The sequence below is a fragment of the Protopterus annectens genome, chromosome 11.part0 (genome assembly GCF_019279795.1).
Source record: "Protopterus annectens isolate FY-2018-M chromosome 11.part0, PAN1.0, whole genome shotgun sequence".
Lineage (NCBI taxonomy): Eukaryota > Metazoa > Chordata > Ceratodontiformes > Protopteridae > Protopterus > Protopterus annectens.
In genome coordinates, this window is record NC_056745.1 from 946,063,304 (window position 1) to 946,084,307 (window position 21,004).

Here is a 21,004-nt window from a genome sequence, read left to right on the forward strand (position 1 = left end):
TGCAACATGTAATATTCTATTACATGTCATTAAAAAAGCAGAATCTGAAGAAATGTAGCTATTAACAGGGTTTCATTTTCTTTTATATTAATCATATATGTTAGCAGTGTTGGACAATAATGCTGCAAGAGCTGCATGAGACCTCAGAGGTTTCTAACAAAGAGGATCAAGGGCCTCCAGCATGTGCCTTACATGGACCAACTAATTCCCTGTCACTATACTCTGCGTCGTATAGACTTTGCAGGGGAAACTTATGCCTGGCCTACAGAGCAACCCAAGACCCAAACCTAATGTATTTACTGCATATCTGTAAGTCAAATGGGTCTAGGGCTACGTGTTCCAGGGAGAAAATATGGCCTGCAACTTAAATAGGACATGCTGGAGGGACAGATTTATCTCCCAGTAACTGGCACATCTTTGCAACAGGGTACCAATTCATGTGAAACAGAGCACCTCTATTACACTGTTCAAGAGGAACTTTTATAAGTGGATGGGACACCATAAATTCTTACCAGGGATAGTACAAGCAACCCTCCTGGACATAAGTAGTCATCACTAAATGCAGTCTTGGGTATTGATTACTATTTCTACGCTATTACATTGGGTTGAAACAGCTAAGCTTAAAATGACCTCCAGGTCGATAGCCTAGTAATCTCTTATGATCCTATGAGTCAGCCATCTACCTATTTCTAGAAGGAAGATCCCATATTTGACTCTAATCAGTATTCTATTTCCAACATGTGTATTTTAGTTTTCTTTCTAATATGAACTTTCAGCCTTTTTCTAAGATCCAAACCAAAAACATCCAAATGCAACCATGTAATGAAGAAATATTTATTTATTAAGTGCTTTCAACCAAAGTCTTCATCAGAATAAAAAAAACATCCTTTCCATCCACACTAAAATACCCATTTCAATTAATAATATACCTTTATAAAAAATTGAGGGAACATCTCAAAATTCACGTCACCCTGCACAGATAACATTTATAAAAGCATCACTTAAGTTCATGAAACACAGACCAGTAAAATAGTTTATGCATTCACTTCTTGGAACAGTTGAATTATTTATTTCTGTCACTGAATGTTTCAAATACTGAACACTTTTTGGATTAGCAGAAGCTAATCAAGCAGAATTTGCCTTGCAACTCTGGATTGAGTTAAGCACATTGCCTTCATCAAACTACCCTTTGAACTTAGCCAAGTAATTATAATCCCATTTCTCCATGTCATTAGCAAGAAGAGTGTCCTTTCTTGCTTTTTGTTGCTTATCTACAAAGAATAAGGCAAATCTTCCTTGATGTCTTAGGAAAACTTTCCAAATTAAATATATTAACATTTCAGGTGAGGTAAGGATAAGGCTACAGTAACACAATGCACTTGGCTATCAACCACATCAGCAATAAATGGAAGATAAAACATATTTTAATAGTTAGCCTATGGATGACAAGTTGATGTATTATACCAGGTTAGGGCATGTGAAAGAGTCTCATAATAAGAGAGAGCAGTTTAATTTTTTTGAGTAACAGCAAAACATGACTACTAATGCTGCCCTGTCTAAATGATACAGTTCCTAGTAGATGCATCATTTCAGTTTCTACATCTTTTTCATCAAACTTTTTATTTTGGCTTTCAGGAACTCTGGCACCAGCTACATTGTATAAATCCACTTACAGAATCTCCCTCAGAAGTCACTTTGTAGTTCAGCTTGCTAGACTAAATATTTATAGTTCTCAGTGCTGCCAGTTGTTTCTGAGTAATTTGTTTATACATTGTTCATCTATTTAACTCTCATTTTCTGCAGAACTTTAATTTCATGCACAACCTATAGCACAAGAAACAAAATACAAAATATGAAGATGGGATGGGTATTGCTATGGTTACATTCTTGAAAGCAATTTTACAATGTACTGCTCTAACTGTAGACGTAAACACAGTTTGGAAGACAGTCTTACTGTTTTCCTTGATATTCGATCAGTGTCATAGAGACTGAGGGACTGCAGACATTGCCACATTGGGAAACTAAAGCTGACATTCCCCGTCTTACATCACATCAATGACATTTGAATTACTTCATGCAAAGGGATGTTATTCTGGCGTCATCCTTTAAAAGTCTACTTCTTCTGGCCTCCTTGTGGAAGCCGTACACCTTAGTATATACATTATCAATGAATGCGAAAGAAGAAGAAACTAGCGGGGGAATCAGTTTTGCAAAACTGATTTTAGATAGTTTCTGAAATGAATCAGGTTTCTCTCCCTCCCTATTTCCAGGTAATATGTGGCTGTCACCACCTGCTCTCCCTGCACCACATGTGATTATTATACTTCAGCGTTTAACTGACTTATTATTTTTTCATTTATTTACTCTTTGTTGACCAGGTTAGACCATCTTTAATAGGTTACAAGCCTTGCACCTTTTCATAATAATTCTGTCTATAGATGTGGTCAGAAGTATTACCAAATCTTTTGTGAAACTCTGCATACATGAGCACCCGCGCATGCACACACACACACACACACACACACACACACACACACACACACACACACACACACACACACATACACACACTGTACTACTCATTTTTATACATTTCTTAAACTTGAGTCTTCTTAATGAAGACAATTATTTATGAAGAAACTACACAAAAGAATCATTCTGCGCTAAGGTAATAGCAAATTAAATGGTTTCAGGTCATGGCAATAAATGACTGGTGTGAAACTCTGCACCCCCCCCCCCCACTTCCCATTTTTAACTAACAAGTTCTAAATGAAATAGAACTCATTTACTAGTTATGTACCAAGCCTTCAATATAGCACTTCCTTGGCTGCCTCTGCAAATGAAACACACTTATTTACGTTTTAATTTTCAACAGCAGTTACTCATACATTAAGAAAGATATAAATGAATGCCTTCCCATTTGTCCCAACAGCTGTGTTGGTAACCTGGAGTCATGCAGCATTATGACTGTTATATGGCCTTACTAATAAGATTCACTATGCAGCTCAAGAGCCTTTCATTGCTGTCATGGAGGTCACAGTACTACCTGCAGGGCCTACATTACATTGTCTATGTGGAGGAGCAGCACAGGGCTAGGAGCAGCTGTATGTATCTGTGGTGTGTGTGTGTGTATGTGTGTGTGTGTGTGTGTGTGTGTGTGTGTGTGTGTGTGTGTGTGTGTGTGTGTGTGTGTGTGTGTGAGCGTGTGTGTGTGTGTGTGTGTGTGTGTGTGTGTGTGTGTGTGTGTGTGTGTGTGTGCGTGTGTGTTTGTTTGTGTGTCTGTGTGTGTGTGTGTGTGCGTGTGTGTGTGTGTGTGGGGGGGTGTCTGTGTACCTGAGTGTGAGGGTATGTTTATGTGTGCTTGTGTCTGTATGCTTGTGTGGGTTTGTATATTGTCTCATAATACTGGCTGCAGAGAGCAGAGAGTACTGCTGTACTGTGTACATATGAATAGCATGAGCCCTGTGGGGACCACATATTTACCAATGGGTACTCCTGCTGCATATATTCCTATAGATGTACTTACATCTACCATAAGGTATTTTCCCTAGTTGTCCCAGTGAATATAGTATAATATGTGACATAGTTCCTCTGTTGTTTATGGCTGCCATTCTGCTAGTCCCACGAGTGTGGAGTCTATAGCTCAGTGACATGAGTTCAAAGGTGCCTACAAGTCCAGAGGAAGGGGTGAATGGTTGAGAGTGGACAGTTTCAGTCTGATGAAAATGTTGCCCTGCTAAATATATTTAGGCTATATGGATAGCATTTTTTGTGGCTATAGGGTGCTGACCATCCTTTAGCAGGCCAGATGAGGTAGATAGTGATTCATGACAAGAAAGCTGTGGGGAGCCAGCATGATGCATTGCAACAGTATCATATTATTTTTACCGACATGCTATATCATATCCAGGGATATGGACTCTAGCTTGAGGATGGGTCCTCCTCCTCATTTCTTGGTGGATAAAATTCAATGTCAGTACCATGTCCTGGAAATTTATGTACAGTAGCACTGCAAATACTGAACACAGCATATGCCAATGCTTTTTTGTAAGAACATCATGTATCCTGCCATGCCAAGATGGTAGGATAGGCATGTTGGAATTGTATGGATTACTATCAAAGTCTCACTCCTGCTATGTGCGAACATGTAATCCCGAAAGCATGGATTCAACATTTCAATTGAGTGAAAAAAAAAAAGTTGAAGTCACAACAGCGAATGCACACTAGCATTCGCTGTTGTGGAGTTAATATTTTGAATTCAGATCACACTATATTAGGGAGATATACCCTTTCCTCACTGTAGTGTGATCTCAGAGTTTGTATATAAAAGTAGCAGGAGATGTGTGGGTCTCAGACCCTCAATGGGGGGGTGCAAGGGTGCTTGCCCCTCTGCAAACCGTTTGTAGCTCATGACCATAAGTGTGGTATTTTTGGTAAAGTCGACATTCCTGAGTTGTCGACTTTCCTTAAATACCTCGTTTGGTCATGTTCCTGCTCGGATATTTGATTTCTGACATTTCAGGTCAGAAACATGAACACTCGGACATTGCAGGTCTGAGATTTTGATAATAAACCAAATTGTACAATACATTTTGCTTAGGCACCCTTGGCATGCATGCCACAAAGGCACAGTTACAATGCTGGCATGCATGCTGTTTTTGGTGTGCCTTTTTTTGTGCATTCACAGGGAAATCCACAAGGCAAAACCACTGTTACTGTTACACCTTTAATGGCTGGGGGCAGGACAATAGGCTAATGTGGACACTTATGCAAGTGCTGACACTAATGATGAGACACAAATTTTTGAGTCACATTCTGAGGACACAACAACACAATCTGTCTCCATCCTGGATCAGCATTCACCTGCAGTACAGGATGGCAGTGTGTCCTTATCCACAGACGAACATGATGCTGTAGAGTCTGCTTGACCAAAGTCATATGTCATCCACCTGTTTCCAGTGGGGGAGGGTTTATAGTGGATCCAAGTGCCATTAATGTCTCCCATGGCTGCAACAGATGACTGCACTGCATCTGATGTGGGGATACCATTCATTATGCATTCTCTCAGGGGTGCCTGATATCTTCAGGTACCACAGTTGGTTCCAGGAAAATGGGTAGCATTTGAGGTCAACCAGCAAATGTAGACTAGGATCTAAGCACAAACATAGTCCAAGATGGATTTGATTACTGTTTTCTTGGCATCTCTTAGGACATGGAGTCCAGGGACACAGTATAGATAGACCAAAGATAGCTTCTATCTCAACCTTCATGCAGATGATTGCCGGTACCATTATTGCTACCAACACTGTACTGTTGCCTGAGACTGAAGTAGGGCAGGTACCAGAGATGGCCATATTGGGGGGGGGGGGGGTTCCATCACAGGGCACACATTCCTTGCCTATCTGGGCATGTACAGTCCTCTGCCACCCCTCATCATGCGTAGCTATGCCATCTGGCTTCCATGGATAGGACAATTCACGAGTAGACTTCTACAAAGTCATGGTTCCACAGTCACAAACCATTCCTGCCAAGAAGTGCCCCCAGGTCCTAGAGCAATAAGACAGAAAAGTGGCCACAGTTGCATAGTATCATCCCAAGTCCATTGCAGGATAAAGTTGGCCCTGTCACAGAGCACTAGTTACCTAGAACTCATCTCAACATCCTGTGATATTCCTCTATTGTGTACATACAGCCATATGTCATTGTGTTCCTAGCCACCAATTTACATGAACTAGACACCTATGCACAACATGATGACTGTTGTCTAGTCAACCTTCTCTTTTGTGTTTATATTCAGAATTGTCATCAGACACAGTATGGCTCAGCCATGCACTGGTCAACACTGGATGATATTAGCAGTGCATCATTTTGTTTGTTCTGTATGACACTGGACTGTAACATTGTGTTGCTCAGAGACCATAGTGCTAAACAAACATTGATGCTTCACTTTTGCCATCATATAGTATGCCCATTGCTGTCTGGAGGGTAGCTATGCAGCTGTCAGATGATGGTGTTGATGTGCCTCCACTACTGTGTGTGTGTGTGTGTGTGTGTGTGTGTGTGTGTGTGTGTGTGTGTGTGTGTGTGTGTGTGTGTGTGTGTGCGTGTGTGTGTGTGTGTTGAATTGTACCAGCATTCTGAAACTGTTTAGCCTATCTCCTAAACACCATATTATGTAGTATGACATGTGCTAAGAATCTCCTGCACACTGTAGCAGGGTCATACCAGAGTATACACTCAGACTTGTTGACTCAGTAGAAGTGGGCTTTGAGCAGGCCAAATATATGTCCTATGGTAATGCAGTATCATAATGGATCTCAGCCATGTTCCATGGGGTATGTATGAGTTTTATAAGCAAGGATTTCAGTGGGCATCTAGTATCACCTGAGGCAAAATATCAGCATGTCACTAGTTAATATATTTGAAAACAATATAAATGTAGCCACATACATTAATGCTACACAGAGTACCTGTAATGACCATCTTACTGTCTCTTTGTAATGTCATTATCCAGAAGAGGCAATATAGTTGAGATGTGTACCATATATGTGAGTCATCCTAACTGCCTGTGATGGTATGGAGATGTCAGTTATGATCTCAGATGTATAAACAGTACCTGTCATTTCATGGAATGACAACTCTTTTTCTTAACAAAACTGTGTGACTGCAGGCCAGGTGGATCATTTATTGTTATTTGTGAAATTTATGGCACCCACTGCTTCATGCATGTAAGTCATATCATACAAGATGTGCATGTTGTCAGTGCTCTCTCCTATTTTGTGTTAGGAAATCTTATATGCTCCTCCACATTTAGAAGAATTATGTCAAGGAACTTGCTGAGTATTCTAGTGGAGAGCTGTGAAAACCCAATGTGTCTCCACTTGGTCTCTGAAAAGTTTCTTTAACTAGAAGAGAAATATATAATAATACCTTGACCTGCACAGGTACTGGAAGGCCACGCATACCTATGGAATCTCTATGTGAGTGACACATCTCCCCAGGTGTGTACAGTAACTTATCTCCTAATCTGTGAAATTATGGTATGTTACCCACGAATAGTAACATTTCCTTTGGTGCTGGTTGCCACACTTCCAATCAGGTAGCAAGCAGCTGTGCTAAAAACAGCATTGTGTTGCTGCTCATAGATTACTACTAAGCTAACTGCCATTTTAAGGCTAGCCAATTATCCCTTGTGAGACTCAAACTCTGCACCTTGTGTTTGTAAGGCAAACACCTTAACCATTAGGCCACCCTCCCTGTCTGACTAATGCTGCTACTCCAAGCATTTATGTTTTCTGCACTTTCAAAATGTTGATTTTTGACAGGGTAGGAATGAGAAATGATCGCAGCAGCCGAGGAAATCATTAGCTACAAAAATGGCATATTTCCCACACGTGTCTTGTTTCCTCTATTCTCAAATTATTCGAATGTACATGATAATGAACATTTTTTCGGTTTGTTTGATTTTTTTACTTACTTATATAATAACTGGATAGTCAAATGTTCCTATGGTGGGTGACTTAGGAGAACTGTCTGGTTAAGTGACTAGCATAAAGTCACACAATCAGTCAATAAAAGATGAGGGATTCAAACCTTGTACTAAGGGGAACAGCTCATTAACAGCTTACTGACAATACCCTATGCTAATAAGCCCTAGTATTAAAAATGGTATACATTACACATACAACATGCATTGCATAACTATGTTTTGTTGTATGGAATACAACAGCGATAATCTAGTGCAGTGTGTATTTTATAACAACACTTTGCAATGTTATTTTAATATTGTTTGAAGAGTGAATATAATGAAATGCTATTGTGCAAACTGAGTTCAGTTGATAAGATTCATCAGCAGATTAACTCTGCTTGACTACAAAATGCATCTGTCATTCTTTAAGAAAAAATTAAATGCTGTTTCAGTGAAATTATAAGCTTCAGATAAAGCTTGGTGACTGGTTTCATGGGTTATCACATAACAAGTAGTTATGATTATTGCTAAAAGATGGATTGGAATTTATTGAAATCTGCAAGACCAAACCAGCAGAAAATGGAAAGGTTTACATATATAACATAGAGAAACAATTGCATAGGCACAAAAGTACAAATATATATATTGTACAAAATGAGGTACATCACACAGCATTTCTTCCAGGAAACATCTTGCACAGTAGAAGGTGAGTTTTAGCAGGTAAGTCTGCTAAAGCATTTGCTAACCCTGCAGAAAGATAATCAAAACCATTGATATGGTGGATCAAATGGGGTAGTTGTCAATGGCTGTGATCTTCAATGCTGAAGTGGCATACCAACATTTCATTTATTCATCGTACTGAATGAAATGTTGGCGTACACAATGAAATGATGTTTGTATTCATTAATTTAAACCATTTAAAAATTTGCATGGCTGTGAAGAGCTCAAGAGCAGACTGCATTTTATTTTTCTATTTTACCATTTGTTTTTACTCCTTAACTTTAGCTTGAAGAGAGGCAGTCTGGAGGAATGCCCAGAGGTGGCAATTAACCTAATTACTGCTTTTAAATTAGCAATGATATTTTCAGGTAAATTGATTGGAAAGAGGAACAGATATACCACAATGATCCTGCAAGCATGAGGATGCATGAGAGACTAGATAAAAATGTGGATCTCTCCAGCTGTACTGCATACTGTTACAATTTACTTAGTGAACATGATTTTCTATTGTTCCGCTCATCATCAAAACCAAGAACTATAGGTATATAAGGCAGGCCTTCAAGAAGGCAAGAGGTCACATGGAAATGAGGCAACTTATTCAGGAGGACTTGGTTGTCTGTTGAGCGGGATTCTGCTGAGGATGTGCGGAAGGAGTTAACTTTCTTGTGTGTTTCTACCTACTGAATGGGTTAGAATGGCAGTAAATTCAACCTTAGAACTCTTGTACCAGCAGCATGCAATGCCTAGGTTCAAACCATTTTATAACTAGAGGCAAGCCTCCTGGTGATTATGAGATCAAAATAATGACAGTGTAATTTTACTAGCTAAGCAAACTTTTCATGAAAGTTGTATAATGATAATTTGGAGGTTTGCTACTTTAGTAGAGTGTATGCTACTTTAGTAGGGCATATGCGACTTTAGTAGGGCGTATGCGACTTTAGTAGGGTGTATGCTACTTTAGTAGGGCGTATGCGACTTTAGCAGGGCATATGCGACTTTAGTAGGGCGTATGCGACTTTAGTAGGGTGTATGCGAATTTAGTAGGGCAGTGGAAAGACTAGAAATACCATGAGGGCCAATAAGTAGTAAGAAACTGAAACAACACAAGTCTGGTGTCAGATAATCTTTGAGATTTTATTTGCATAAATCAACAAACTACCACACATCACCCATACTGGCATTAAACTGACAAACTAGAAAAACAGGATCCAAGCTAGTAAAACAAACCCCAAGATGCAAGAAATAGCCACTTTAACAGTTAAAAATAAAAATAAAAATAAAAATCTGTTTTGTTTTTGTTTCTTTTGGGGGGGGGCATTCATTTTAACTACTAAAAATGTGTCTAGTAAGTTAAACTTGAATTTGAATCATGGCATGAGATCATTTTTCATTTTATTAAATGGTTGACTTAAGTTGAAATGAATAACTGAAGTCCATTATGCTTTTATTTGATCCATAATTGCTTATGTTCATCAAGTGATACATTTATTTTAGGAACTAAATATTTGTAATCTGAAAAGTCTGATGTGTACAGAAAGAGTGTTGATTTCTCAATATTTAATTTTGAGTCAGAACTCTATTGTACTTCTCCACAGTTATCAAATTATTAGAGATAGTTTAATCATTTTATTAAGATAAAACAAATTATGAACTGCAAAAGACATGGGGCTAGATTCCAAAAGAGTTGGTATCAGTGTAAGTCTGCTCTAATTCTGAAAGACTTGCTCTCTGTGTAAATGACTTACACTGACACTGTGTAAATGTGTTATCAAAGTAATGGTTGGGATTTATAGACAAGCACTATGGGCCAGATTCCGAAAGAGTTGTTCTCAGTATAAGTCTGCCTTGTTTTCAAAAGACCTGCTCTTGGTATTAGTGACTTACTTCAGTGTAAGGCCTACCTATAAACACCATGGTTCAGATTCTAAAACACCCACTCTCAGCCTGCTGTCAGTGTAAGTGGTCAATTACACTGAGAGTAAGTCTTTTAGAATCAGGGCCATGATATTACTTTTTGATGTACCAAAATCCCTACCCATATGGATTACATTTTAATAATGTAATTAAAAGAGTGGTTCAAGAGAAAAAAAAACAGAGAAATGGAGTAATAAAAGGCATTCTTTTCTACTACTGTTAAGACCTTAATTGGAGATGAAATATTCTCAATGACTACCAGGCAAGTTGACACTAATGGCATTAATATACTTGTCAGGCAAGTTAAATTACTGAAATACTTCATAAAGGAAGGTAATATGAACTTGCTCAGATGCCTTCTCTGTTTCAGGTACAAATACACCCATTAGAACTTTACATTTTTATCATGATATATGGGTTCATGTCATTTCAATGAAAACCCATATTCCCGATGACTGGATTGCCGAGGTGGAATCGCAGACACCACACATCACCAACAATGGTGAGTGGTACGGAATGGGATATATTCCCATTCCCACAATGTGGTGCAATCTTGGAGTTGGTATATTTAAGTAGGGGGGTGGGGGGCAGAGGAGCTTGCCCCCCTGCTATACAGGTATTTGTGAATGTTTTAGGTGTATTACGGACACGGGAATTGGTTCCGTGTCATAATACATTCACTTACCTTTGTCAGTGATGTGTTGTGTCGACGATTCCATCTTTGCGATCCGGTTGTCGGGGATATGGGTTTTCGGTGAACTGACATGAACCCGATATAACATATTTCAAGACTAGTATTCATGTTTTGGATTTTCACATTTCCATGAATTCCAGCAGAACTCTTTAAATAATTCTTCCAACCAATGTTCTACAGTTTTCAGCTATAATTTTAGTGTAGAAATGTATATTTCAGTTACTAAAGGAGATTGTGTGATAGCATTTAAGAAGTAAAGAGTCTGTATTAGGTTTCTAGATAAGGACTATCACAGACTGATTCATATATTTATCTGAAAACCAATTGTATTTTATATAATTAAATAAAGTCTGAAAACAAAAATAAATCAACTGGATTTTATATTTTGTATAAGTAATCTGTTAAGTTTTTGCTCTGGACCAAGGCTCTTTCCCTAATTTGAAGAAGCTAAAAGCTTCAAAAACCTTTTAGAGATGAAAATCAGCCTTAAGTACATCAAATATATCATTTGAGACTTTAGCAAGATTAAAATTAGTCAAAAGGTTATTTATATCAGTATGAAAGTTTGCAGTTTCAGACACAGTATATTAAGTATTATTGAAAACCTGTTGCCTTTGTTGTGGGCGATAATATAGTTAGGTGATTTATTGTTAAAGAAGTAATATTATTGGAATTGTGGTGAACTTTTAGGACATTTTCAAGATGTTTAGATTGGATATCAGCCCATTAACCATATTCCTCAGAAATGTGTGTTAAAAAAATTGATTGGTTAATAACTTGTAAAGTATATAATTTACTTTAAGCTGAAACTAGACCTGAGAAGTTTAACAACCAATATTTCTTATTCAGATTTATTTGTATTTTGCATTTCCTAAGATCGGATGGTTTTAATTTAAATGCCTCTCACCTAATACAAATGGTAGACTGTTATCCCTGTTATTCTGAAAGTGGAGATTCAGTAGCTTTAAAAAAACATTGAGGAAACCACATTCTTTTACAAGCCATGGATATGGGCTAGATTTGGGATTTATGCTTGTATGACATTTTATACAAAGATGTGCTAGAAAAAGGTTTGGAAAGAAGTGTGACCCAGTTTTGTATTCTAGATCATATTTCCTCCTCAAACTTGATAGTAAAAAGTAATCAATTCTTGACCACATTTTATGTGAGGAAGAGAAGAAAATAACATTTGCGCATGAGCTTCTTATACTATATGAACATTAATATCCATTATACAAAGTCAGTGCAAGAAAAGCTTCCCATCTTATGAAATTTGGATAACTTGCAAATTCCACAATGATATTATTGTCGCATATCTTGGATAGATTAATTAGCCAGTAAGTCATAAATAGCTTTTGTAATAAAAAGAGGCATAAAGAATTGGTCCACACATCAGGTAAGAAAACAGTATAGGGATTATAACTAAAAATGGTGAACAGGCTTATGCCATTAAACAGTTGCCAGTAGCTGATGCATAACATCTAAATAATCCATACAATAAACCAAGAGGCTAACAAGGATCACTTACAACTAATCCCACTACCCTTGGCCTTAAACTCAACCTTGTCCTTAGAGGTAGCAATCGAGATCTACAGACAAAGCCAAACATCATTAAAAAAACTCACAATATCTACAACCTCCCTACATTATCTAAACAGAAACACAAACAGCTTAGCTCATTTTAAAAGGTCTAACACAAGCAAGCATAATGGTCAAGTTCTCAGCTTTAACTTATTATGGATCTATGCATTTCTCTGCTGCACCATTGATTTTGATCCCTTAATGAGACAGATATTTCTGTCAAATTTCTGCATATTATAATAGCACGAACATTAGTTAAGAAATTTATCTAGCAAAATGCTTTTCTTAACAATGATTGTCTACAATACATAATAATCTGAATTTCTTACTTTTATGAATCATGCAATGGAACATTTTATAAATGCATTTGTCTGACTGGCAGTTTACAGCTGTTCTGTTCATTCAGTCATGCAGTATATTTAGCACCATGTTCAAAATAACATCACTTTTTATTTTTGCATATTTCATATAGGTGTTCAAAAATTTTTAAAATAATTCTCAGATACATTTAGCTAACTGTTTACACTCAGACATAACTGATTAAGCAATGTATGTATGTACACATTATGGGTGTCTAACTTTTCAAAATACATTTTCAGAAAGAAAATCATTATTCTTGTAGGTAATCAGAAGTCTTTTTATACTTTGAATGCTCTGATACCTGTAGACTATTTTTGCAGTTTAATTGATTTTTAATTTTCTTTTCTGGACCCCTGGAAATAAGCAGCACCAGATTTTGCATGAACTCTTTAATTATTTAATGTAGTTTCTTCACAAGTGTAATTGTAAACTTTCACTGGACTTTCAATAACATAATGCATTTATATGTACAGACATAATGAGAAATTTTACATGCAATGCCTGTTAAAAGTGGCATACATTCTTATGGTGAGTATTGCATTATTTAATAACTACCAGAATAATCATAAACTGAACGGAAGATAATACTATGCCATTTGGCATCATCTTGCTCTCACATTTAATTAATTGAAATGCCAATTGAAAGATTGTATTAACTCACGTGCTATCACACTCTGAAGTTGTTAATTTGAGAAAAAATTGTGGAAGGCTCTTGTGTAGTAAAATGCATCGGGTATATTTTGATGAAAAAGAGTATCTTTTATACTCCATGTGCTGTTCAGACCTTTGTTTTCTGCTCTAATTTATTGTGCTGAAGTACAAAAATATCTGTAAATGTTTTCATACATGTTCAGTCATGCTGACTAGTACACATTAGCCTGCACAAGCAAAATATAACAAGGGTACTAAAAGCAGATGCTTAAGCTTTATAAATTCCCTTTAAAATATCTTTATATAAACTGTGAAGGTAAATTGAATGAGGTCTTCTTACCATCTACTGAGAGGTACACCCTTGGCAGTGGCTGATAAGACCCTTGAACATGACCAGACAAAATAAGCAATCCAACAATGATATGAAGCATGTTAAGACTGCCCATGGTTTCAGATGTGTGACTTTATTAAGAACCTAGAGTTAAATAAAATAAGAACACTGTTATAAACAACATGCAATACAGGCACATTTAAATTAGATAGTTTTATACTTACAGGAACTAATGGGTAGAATATTTAAACTCTACATATAATCAAAACATTTTCAAAGTGGGTTTCATGACTTGTAATATAGATCATTTCAGTACACACCAGAATTTAACATTGTTTGTTATGAGTTTCTATATAACTTAATGATAATTTCTTTCAAAGCATGTCTTATTTATTTAGTTATTTGCTCTCAGTTGACTGGATTAATCACAGTAGGACAGTGTCCTCTTTTCATGGGAAACGTGAGGATGTATTCGTGCTGACTATGGGAAATGTAGCTAGGGTACCAGGAAACTTCCCCTACTCTTTGGATGCCTCTTTCTCAGGTGGTTGCTAGGTGGCATCAGACGTTTGTTATAGATGATCATTGCATCCAAGCTGATGGCTGTGAGTGGAAGTGAATTTGAAAAGGAGAGACTGGAAAGTGGAATTCAGAAGGAAAGTGATACATTGGGGGTGAATATCATCACATCAGGGTGTCTAGATGACTCAATCTTACAAAAAATGATGGCTGAAGGAGACGCAGAGGAATCATAAGTCATGCAGTGCAGTATGGTGATGGGCAAAATACGTAGCAATTAGGAGAGGGCAAAAATATAGAAGGATGCTATAGACAGGGAGGAGGTGCATCCAGCCATTAACGTAATAGGTTTTAAGGATATGCTATGTGCTGGCTTGCAAAAGGATCGAGCAAAAAGTTGTAAACAGAGAGAGACTAAGAGCAGTCTTACCAGAGGGAAAACATATCTAGCAATAGTAGCAGGTCCCAGTGAAACACTTCAAAAAGAAAAGAAAGAACAGGTGCAACAGATACAGGCTAGAACTGTTGAAAGCTGGAGGAGAAGGCTAGTGGTAAAGGTGAAAACAATGGATGAATAGCAAATAAAGAGGTACTTTATTTTAAGCAATGTTTATACCCTCAGGAATCAGTTTGTCTGATATTAACATATTAATATGCGTAGGAAATTAACCTTCCTATGAAATAACTTTTGAGACACATGCACCAGCAGAAACATTTGTTAACGGATGTTAAAGGAGAAATACTATATCTCATTGGGAAGAACGTGTTTATAAAATTTAAATGCACAGTTAAAAATGCTGTTAGAATTTAGAACAAAAGAGATAGAAATGAATGAGATTTTAAGTGTTTTGCCAGAATACGAATAATATTAAAAAGTAGCAAGATGACAGAAAAGTACAGATAGGGGGAGGGGAAATCTATGTAATGTTAAAAATAGAAAATAAGAAGTTGCAGAGAATGTCTAATACAATAATTTACAATAATTTAATTTAATTCACAATAAATGGGGACATAGAGTGCTAGGTTCCGGGGGCAGCCAAAAACATTGTTTTTTTTTTTTCCTGTGGGGTTGAATCACATTTAATCCATGATTGTACAAAAGAAGTTGTGGAAAGTGTGAGAAATGTTGGCATTGCAGAAAAGTTGTAAAGTATATTATAGGAATTGTGGATGTGAGGAGCACGTTTAGTATGATGGGAAACAGGAGCTGCAAACACATATTAATATTAAATAAAATCAAGGAACTCAACACCCCAGGACAGTAATGGCCTTGTTGTTAATAGCACATTATCATTTTTTCTTAAAATAAACTCAGTCGCAAACCTGCTTATGAAATATTTAATGTATGTGAATAAAGTTGATAAATACATTTGGAGAGTATAACAAATCAGGCACAAGTGCAAATTAGCTGCAACTGCATGAAACTGCATGTCACTAATATACTCTGTACTAAATGTTATCTACAGCAATGCAGTCCTGATCACAAAATCTGCAAGTCTCAGCTATCCTGTAGAAGGTAGAGAATGAGGTTATTTTTTAAGGTTTCTGACTTGTTATATCATTTTTTATCATTATCATAACATTTTATGCTACAGCTTTATCACAGACTTTATGTTGCTAGTTTTATGTATGTCACAGTATAATTTACCTTATTTTAAACAAAGTCAGGATTCATTCTGCAAACTCTGCACAAGGTTCACACTTAAAGAGCATAAAGCTAATTGTAATGTTTGGAAAAAGGGGAGCAATCAGTTGGCAGATGGCACAGAAGGTTAAGGCTGTGAGCTGTAGCTCCTGTGGTACAGAGTTTGATTCTAATAGCCCTCATTAGCCTAGTGTTTGATGTTGTGCAAGTCACTTAACCAGACAGTGCCTGGGGGCAAATGAAGTTTAGGAACAAATCAATTTGTCCAGGGACATCTTTGGGTGAGGATCAGGTAGGGATAGTAATGGGAGTTTGGATGGTAGTGGAAGAAAGTTAGTGTGGGCAGGAAGGTAGGGAGGAAATGAGATAAGAGGTAATAGGTTTTATGTGAGTATAACTGGGTAAGGGATGAGATTTTGGTGTGAAGTTGCTATCCACTCCCCCACCCCCCTTTAGGTGCACTGAGGATTGTGTGGTTAGGTCATAGGTTTGGTGTTTAGGCAGATAAGAGGGGCAGGCTTGTCCTCTTCTGTTCTTCTGTTTCCCCTCTAGTGTTGGAGTTGGAGAATGAAAGTGAGTGATGGGATGCTGCTTGATAAGTAAAAGTAAGTGAATGGAGGTGAGAATGTTGCTTGTTTGGTTAAGGTGAGTGGGGTTACACTGGTTTCATTGTCCTAATAAATGGTTATATGGATGTTCATGCTGTGATCATTACATTAAAATGTTGTTCAATAAAGTTATATTTATGGAAGTTTAATAAAGGTTGTCAAATGTCAGTATATCAAACATCAAGTGTGTTTATGGAAGGGGACCAGGACAACTTAGAAATTTGGCTAGGCTCCTCAATTGTCTCCTGGATTGCAAGCCTAGTAAAAATCTATGAACCCATTAAACTTAAATATCAATATATTGAAGCATGACCACTAACACCCAAGGGAATGCAATGTATTTGATAAAAGCAGAGCCAATGAAATTTGTTTCAGCTTGTTGTCCAAGTATACAAAGAAGTTAAACAGTGCCTTCTGAGCAATCAGTCTCTTTACAAATAGTGTCTTCCATTATTCTTGGCTCCAGCCCTAGAATAATCACTTATTTAAACATTTAAATAACAAGGCAGTGGTCCAGTAAGGAGAGTTGCAATCTATTGACAGAATGCATATAAATTATGAGCAACATATTGAGTCCACTTCAGCCAACATTTTAATAAAATCCAGTTAAATATGCGTAATTTTAAGATTTATTTTTTAATACTTTAACTACTTCAGGCATCATGCCAGTTAGTAATGTCAGTCAGGCTGTTTTGTAGATTTAACCAGAGCTCACACATAGTATGCCTCTCTGATTCCAAATATGTAGTACTGTTTACATAAAAGTCACAGAGATGGTAAAAAATTTTATAACCTGCACAAGCCAACAAAAGCTTCTGACTGAATGACCGTTAGTATGTAAATTTTAACCCATTCATACAGCATGATACTTATTCTTACGATCAGTTGCTGGCTATGTCATATCTCCAGGCCTAAACCTGCCCTCAAACTGCATTTCTAAGAATCAATTTAAATAGTGCTCATATGTTATTTATTTCATTATATAGACAGCCTCTTAACTGTTTAGTACTGTGTACTGTGACACATTGCAACAGAATGATAAAGAACTTATGTACCCCATCCTGAATGTTAATTATATTGTTGTGCTTGAACTAGAGAACCAGACTATGTATTTCCTTTTTAATTTCTATAGAAAGGTCAAATATAGCCTTTTATCTTATAGTTGTACACTACCTCCTTGTTCAATAATCATCTCCTGCTTCCTCTCTGCCCTTGAACTTGGAATCTCCCAATCTGTTACACGTACAGCCATCTATCTATTACATAACACTTTCTTTGGCAGATCCAGTCTCTCATCATCAGCAGCTGTTCATCCATGTGAGGTTAATACACTTTGTTGATTTTCTGTAACTCCGCCCTTATTCTACACTGACAAGAAACATGTCTTACATTCTGATTGACAGCTGGCTCCTTTGACCCCTTCATAAGATAGTTTTCTCCTCTTTCCTCTTTCTCTCTCACCTCAGGTTTGATGCCCGCTTTTATGCAGTTTACTATTCCAGGTCTATTCTCTTTTTTCTGTCATTCTTGAATGACTAGTACCCAGGCACCTCCATACCCCCTCTTCTTGTAAACTGGCCATGTTTCTCTCATACGCTTCCCTCCTGGATACCTGCTAGCATGTGTACCATATTCCTATGACATCTACCTCTTCTACGTCTGTAATATATTCCCCTCTTTATTTGCTATTCATCCTTTGTTTCACCTTTACCACTGGCCTTTTCCTCTAGCCATTGAGATGTGCCTTTTCAATCCTGCTGTTCTAATTCTTTCCATAATATATACTGATGATCCCCTTGTGCCTTGCTGGCAAGGCAATTAATATTCACTTCCATGAAGCATCCCGTTGTCAAATTAATTTAACTGAAATGAGCTACTAAATGGTTATATTCATTACTTGTTCCTTTGAAACAGAAAGTATTGGTCTATTGCTTATTAAAAAAAAAATAATAAGAAGAATAATAATAACAACAATATAACCATGATTCCAAATCATATGAAAACATGTACTGTGTATCTGTAAGTGAGGCATTTGTCTATGTTTTATTATTATTATTATTATTATTATTATTATTATTATTATTATTATTATTATTATTATTATTATTATAAATACCTAATGTCATATAAGTTATACCTTAATGTACTTGGGATACTGTATTATAAGTAATATGGTTCTATTGTCCTTATCTGATTTAAGGTATGTATTAGAGATTTGTTCTGTTTCCTGTATTATTTCATATTCTCATTTCTTCCTACATTCTTGCTGTATAACTATACTGTTTTATCAACATCAGCATGCTGCAAAGTACTGTGTGGTTTATGCCACCCTTAAATGAAGACATTTGTATTCTTCACTGTACTGATTAAGCCAGCTTAAGTTATATACTGCACTGTATTGTTTCAAACTTGTTTAAGTTATATACTGCAGTCTATTGTGTGCACACTGTACTGTGTACTCAAAGTAATACACTATTTGTATTTTCCAAGCCTGCTTTGTGACATCTGGATCTGCATAATGATTTGCTCTGGTATACTGCCGTGTGTGTATCCTAAGTCTACATTTCTTGTGGCATTCATGCCACTGTTGTATTCTTATCTGCATTAATATACTGCAATGTACAAATTCAATCTGCATTAGTTGTGGTATCTGTGACAGGCACTGTGGTACTAAGTTGCTTTCTTGTATGCTTGCCCCCCCCCCCCCGACTTTGTGGCTATTTTAGTTTATCACATTAGTATCTTGCACGTTTATTATTATAATCTGTGCCTTTTCTTGCTTAGTACAGCAGTGCTGTCTACCTCTACTATTCCATCTAACTCTATCCTCTAAACCCCATATCTCTGCCAGTAGGGGACTGCAGTCTGCTCTTCCATTATCTGTAGTTTGTCTGCTACCACAAGGAACTCTGAGCCATTACAGCAATGGCCTCATATTCACTAACAACTCCCTTACTTTTAATTAAAAGTGAATCTAATTGTAATGGATGTAAACACTTATTCAAACTGCAGACCAACATGTCACAAATCATGGTTACCAGCAAAAAGAGCACTTCTACCCACTGCAATTCAACATTAACACTAAGACGGCATATGCCAAAGTACCAAAAAATACCAACCTAAGTATCCCCGAGACTCCTAAACTTCAGCCTCATAGTTACACCACTATTCAATCCCACTTGTATCCAGTATTTCACCTGAGTGTCTGGTAACCTAAGATGCATGTCTAGGCCCTTAAGGCTATTAGAGCATGTTGTCACCCATAACAATGTCCTACTTATCAGTGATTTCCATTGTCAAGCATATTGATGGTCCATTCTTCTGGCTGATTAAAGAGAGAGTGGTGGCTTGCAGTCAGTAGGTCCTATACAGCCATCTACCAATGTACATATCCAACCTGTTCATTGCTCATGTGGAAGAGAATACCTTAAATACCACATCCTAAAGAAGATAAAACATGATATGGTTGATTACTTAATGTGTATAACCAAGGCTCTGAAGAAGCTAGTTTTCAACAGCATCTTGCCTTCTCCAAAAGTAATACGGGTCTATATTAGAACATCAACTTTTTAAAATGCCGAATGTTCTAATATCGACCCCTATTCCGTGAACGCTGACAACATCGAACATGCACAACAGCAAATTTTTTTCAAGGGAGAAAATTTGTTGTTCTGACACACATACACACAACACAAACACACCAAACAAACCGCAATCGACACACATACACCTAAAATCCTACCTCTAACCCTACACTAAACTATACACACACCACTAGCTATCCACTTACCTTAACCCAAACCCTAACCCTAAGGTCTATCACTATCGCACACTCAGCTCACCAGCGCCCTAACCCTAACTCAACTACCCCCCCTAACCCTCACGTCCATACAATCGCATACTTACCTGACCCACACCCTAACCCTAACTCCCCTACCCAGCGCCCTAACCCTCACATTCACACAATCGCACACTTACCTGATCCTGACCTGTAACTTTCTACCACAGTGCTGAACATAGCGAAGCCACAGGAACAGCCAACCAAATTCCTTCCCTAGGAAGAAATTTGGTGTTCCGCAGCTTTGCTATTTTCAGCGTTCACTGAATAGGGGTCGATATTAGAACATTTGAAGTTGGGAAACTTCGATGTTCTAATATAGACCCAAGTAATGCCTCACAAAAATGACTGACTTTAAAAATCAGTGCTGTAATTTCATGTGTCAGCATAGGATGTGGTAGTCAACAGCCCAGCCAGCTTTTCCAAGGATGGCCTGCACCTCTTCACTCAGGGTTTCCACATACTAGATAGGGCATTTTTTGCACAAAGACACACACACACACACACACACACACACACACACACACACACACACACACACACACACACACACACACACACATGCACACACACGCACACACACGCACCTTGATTTTGTGGCTAAATGCATGGTCTAAATAGTACTTGTATACTTTTAGCTCAGTGTATGCAGGAGAAACTATGGTTGAAAAACGT

General features: G+C 37.4%; 1 protein-coding gene across 1 annotated transcript in view; it reads right to left on the bottom strand.

The window, feature by feature from the left end:
- SEMA3C (semaphorin 3C) overlaps positions 1–21,004 on the bottom strand; it is a 709,622-nt gene that overhangs the window by 627,539 nt on the left and 61,079 nt on the right. Inside the window, exon 2 of the mRNA XM_044088330.1 lies at positions 13,729–13,863. Within this exon, the coding sequence (XP_043944265.1) occupies positions 13,729–13,834 (106 nt within the window). The 5' untranslated portion in view covers positions 13,835–13,863. The remainder of the gene's footprint in view (positions 1–13,728; positions 13,864–21,004) is intronic.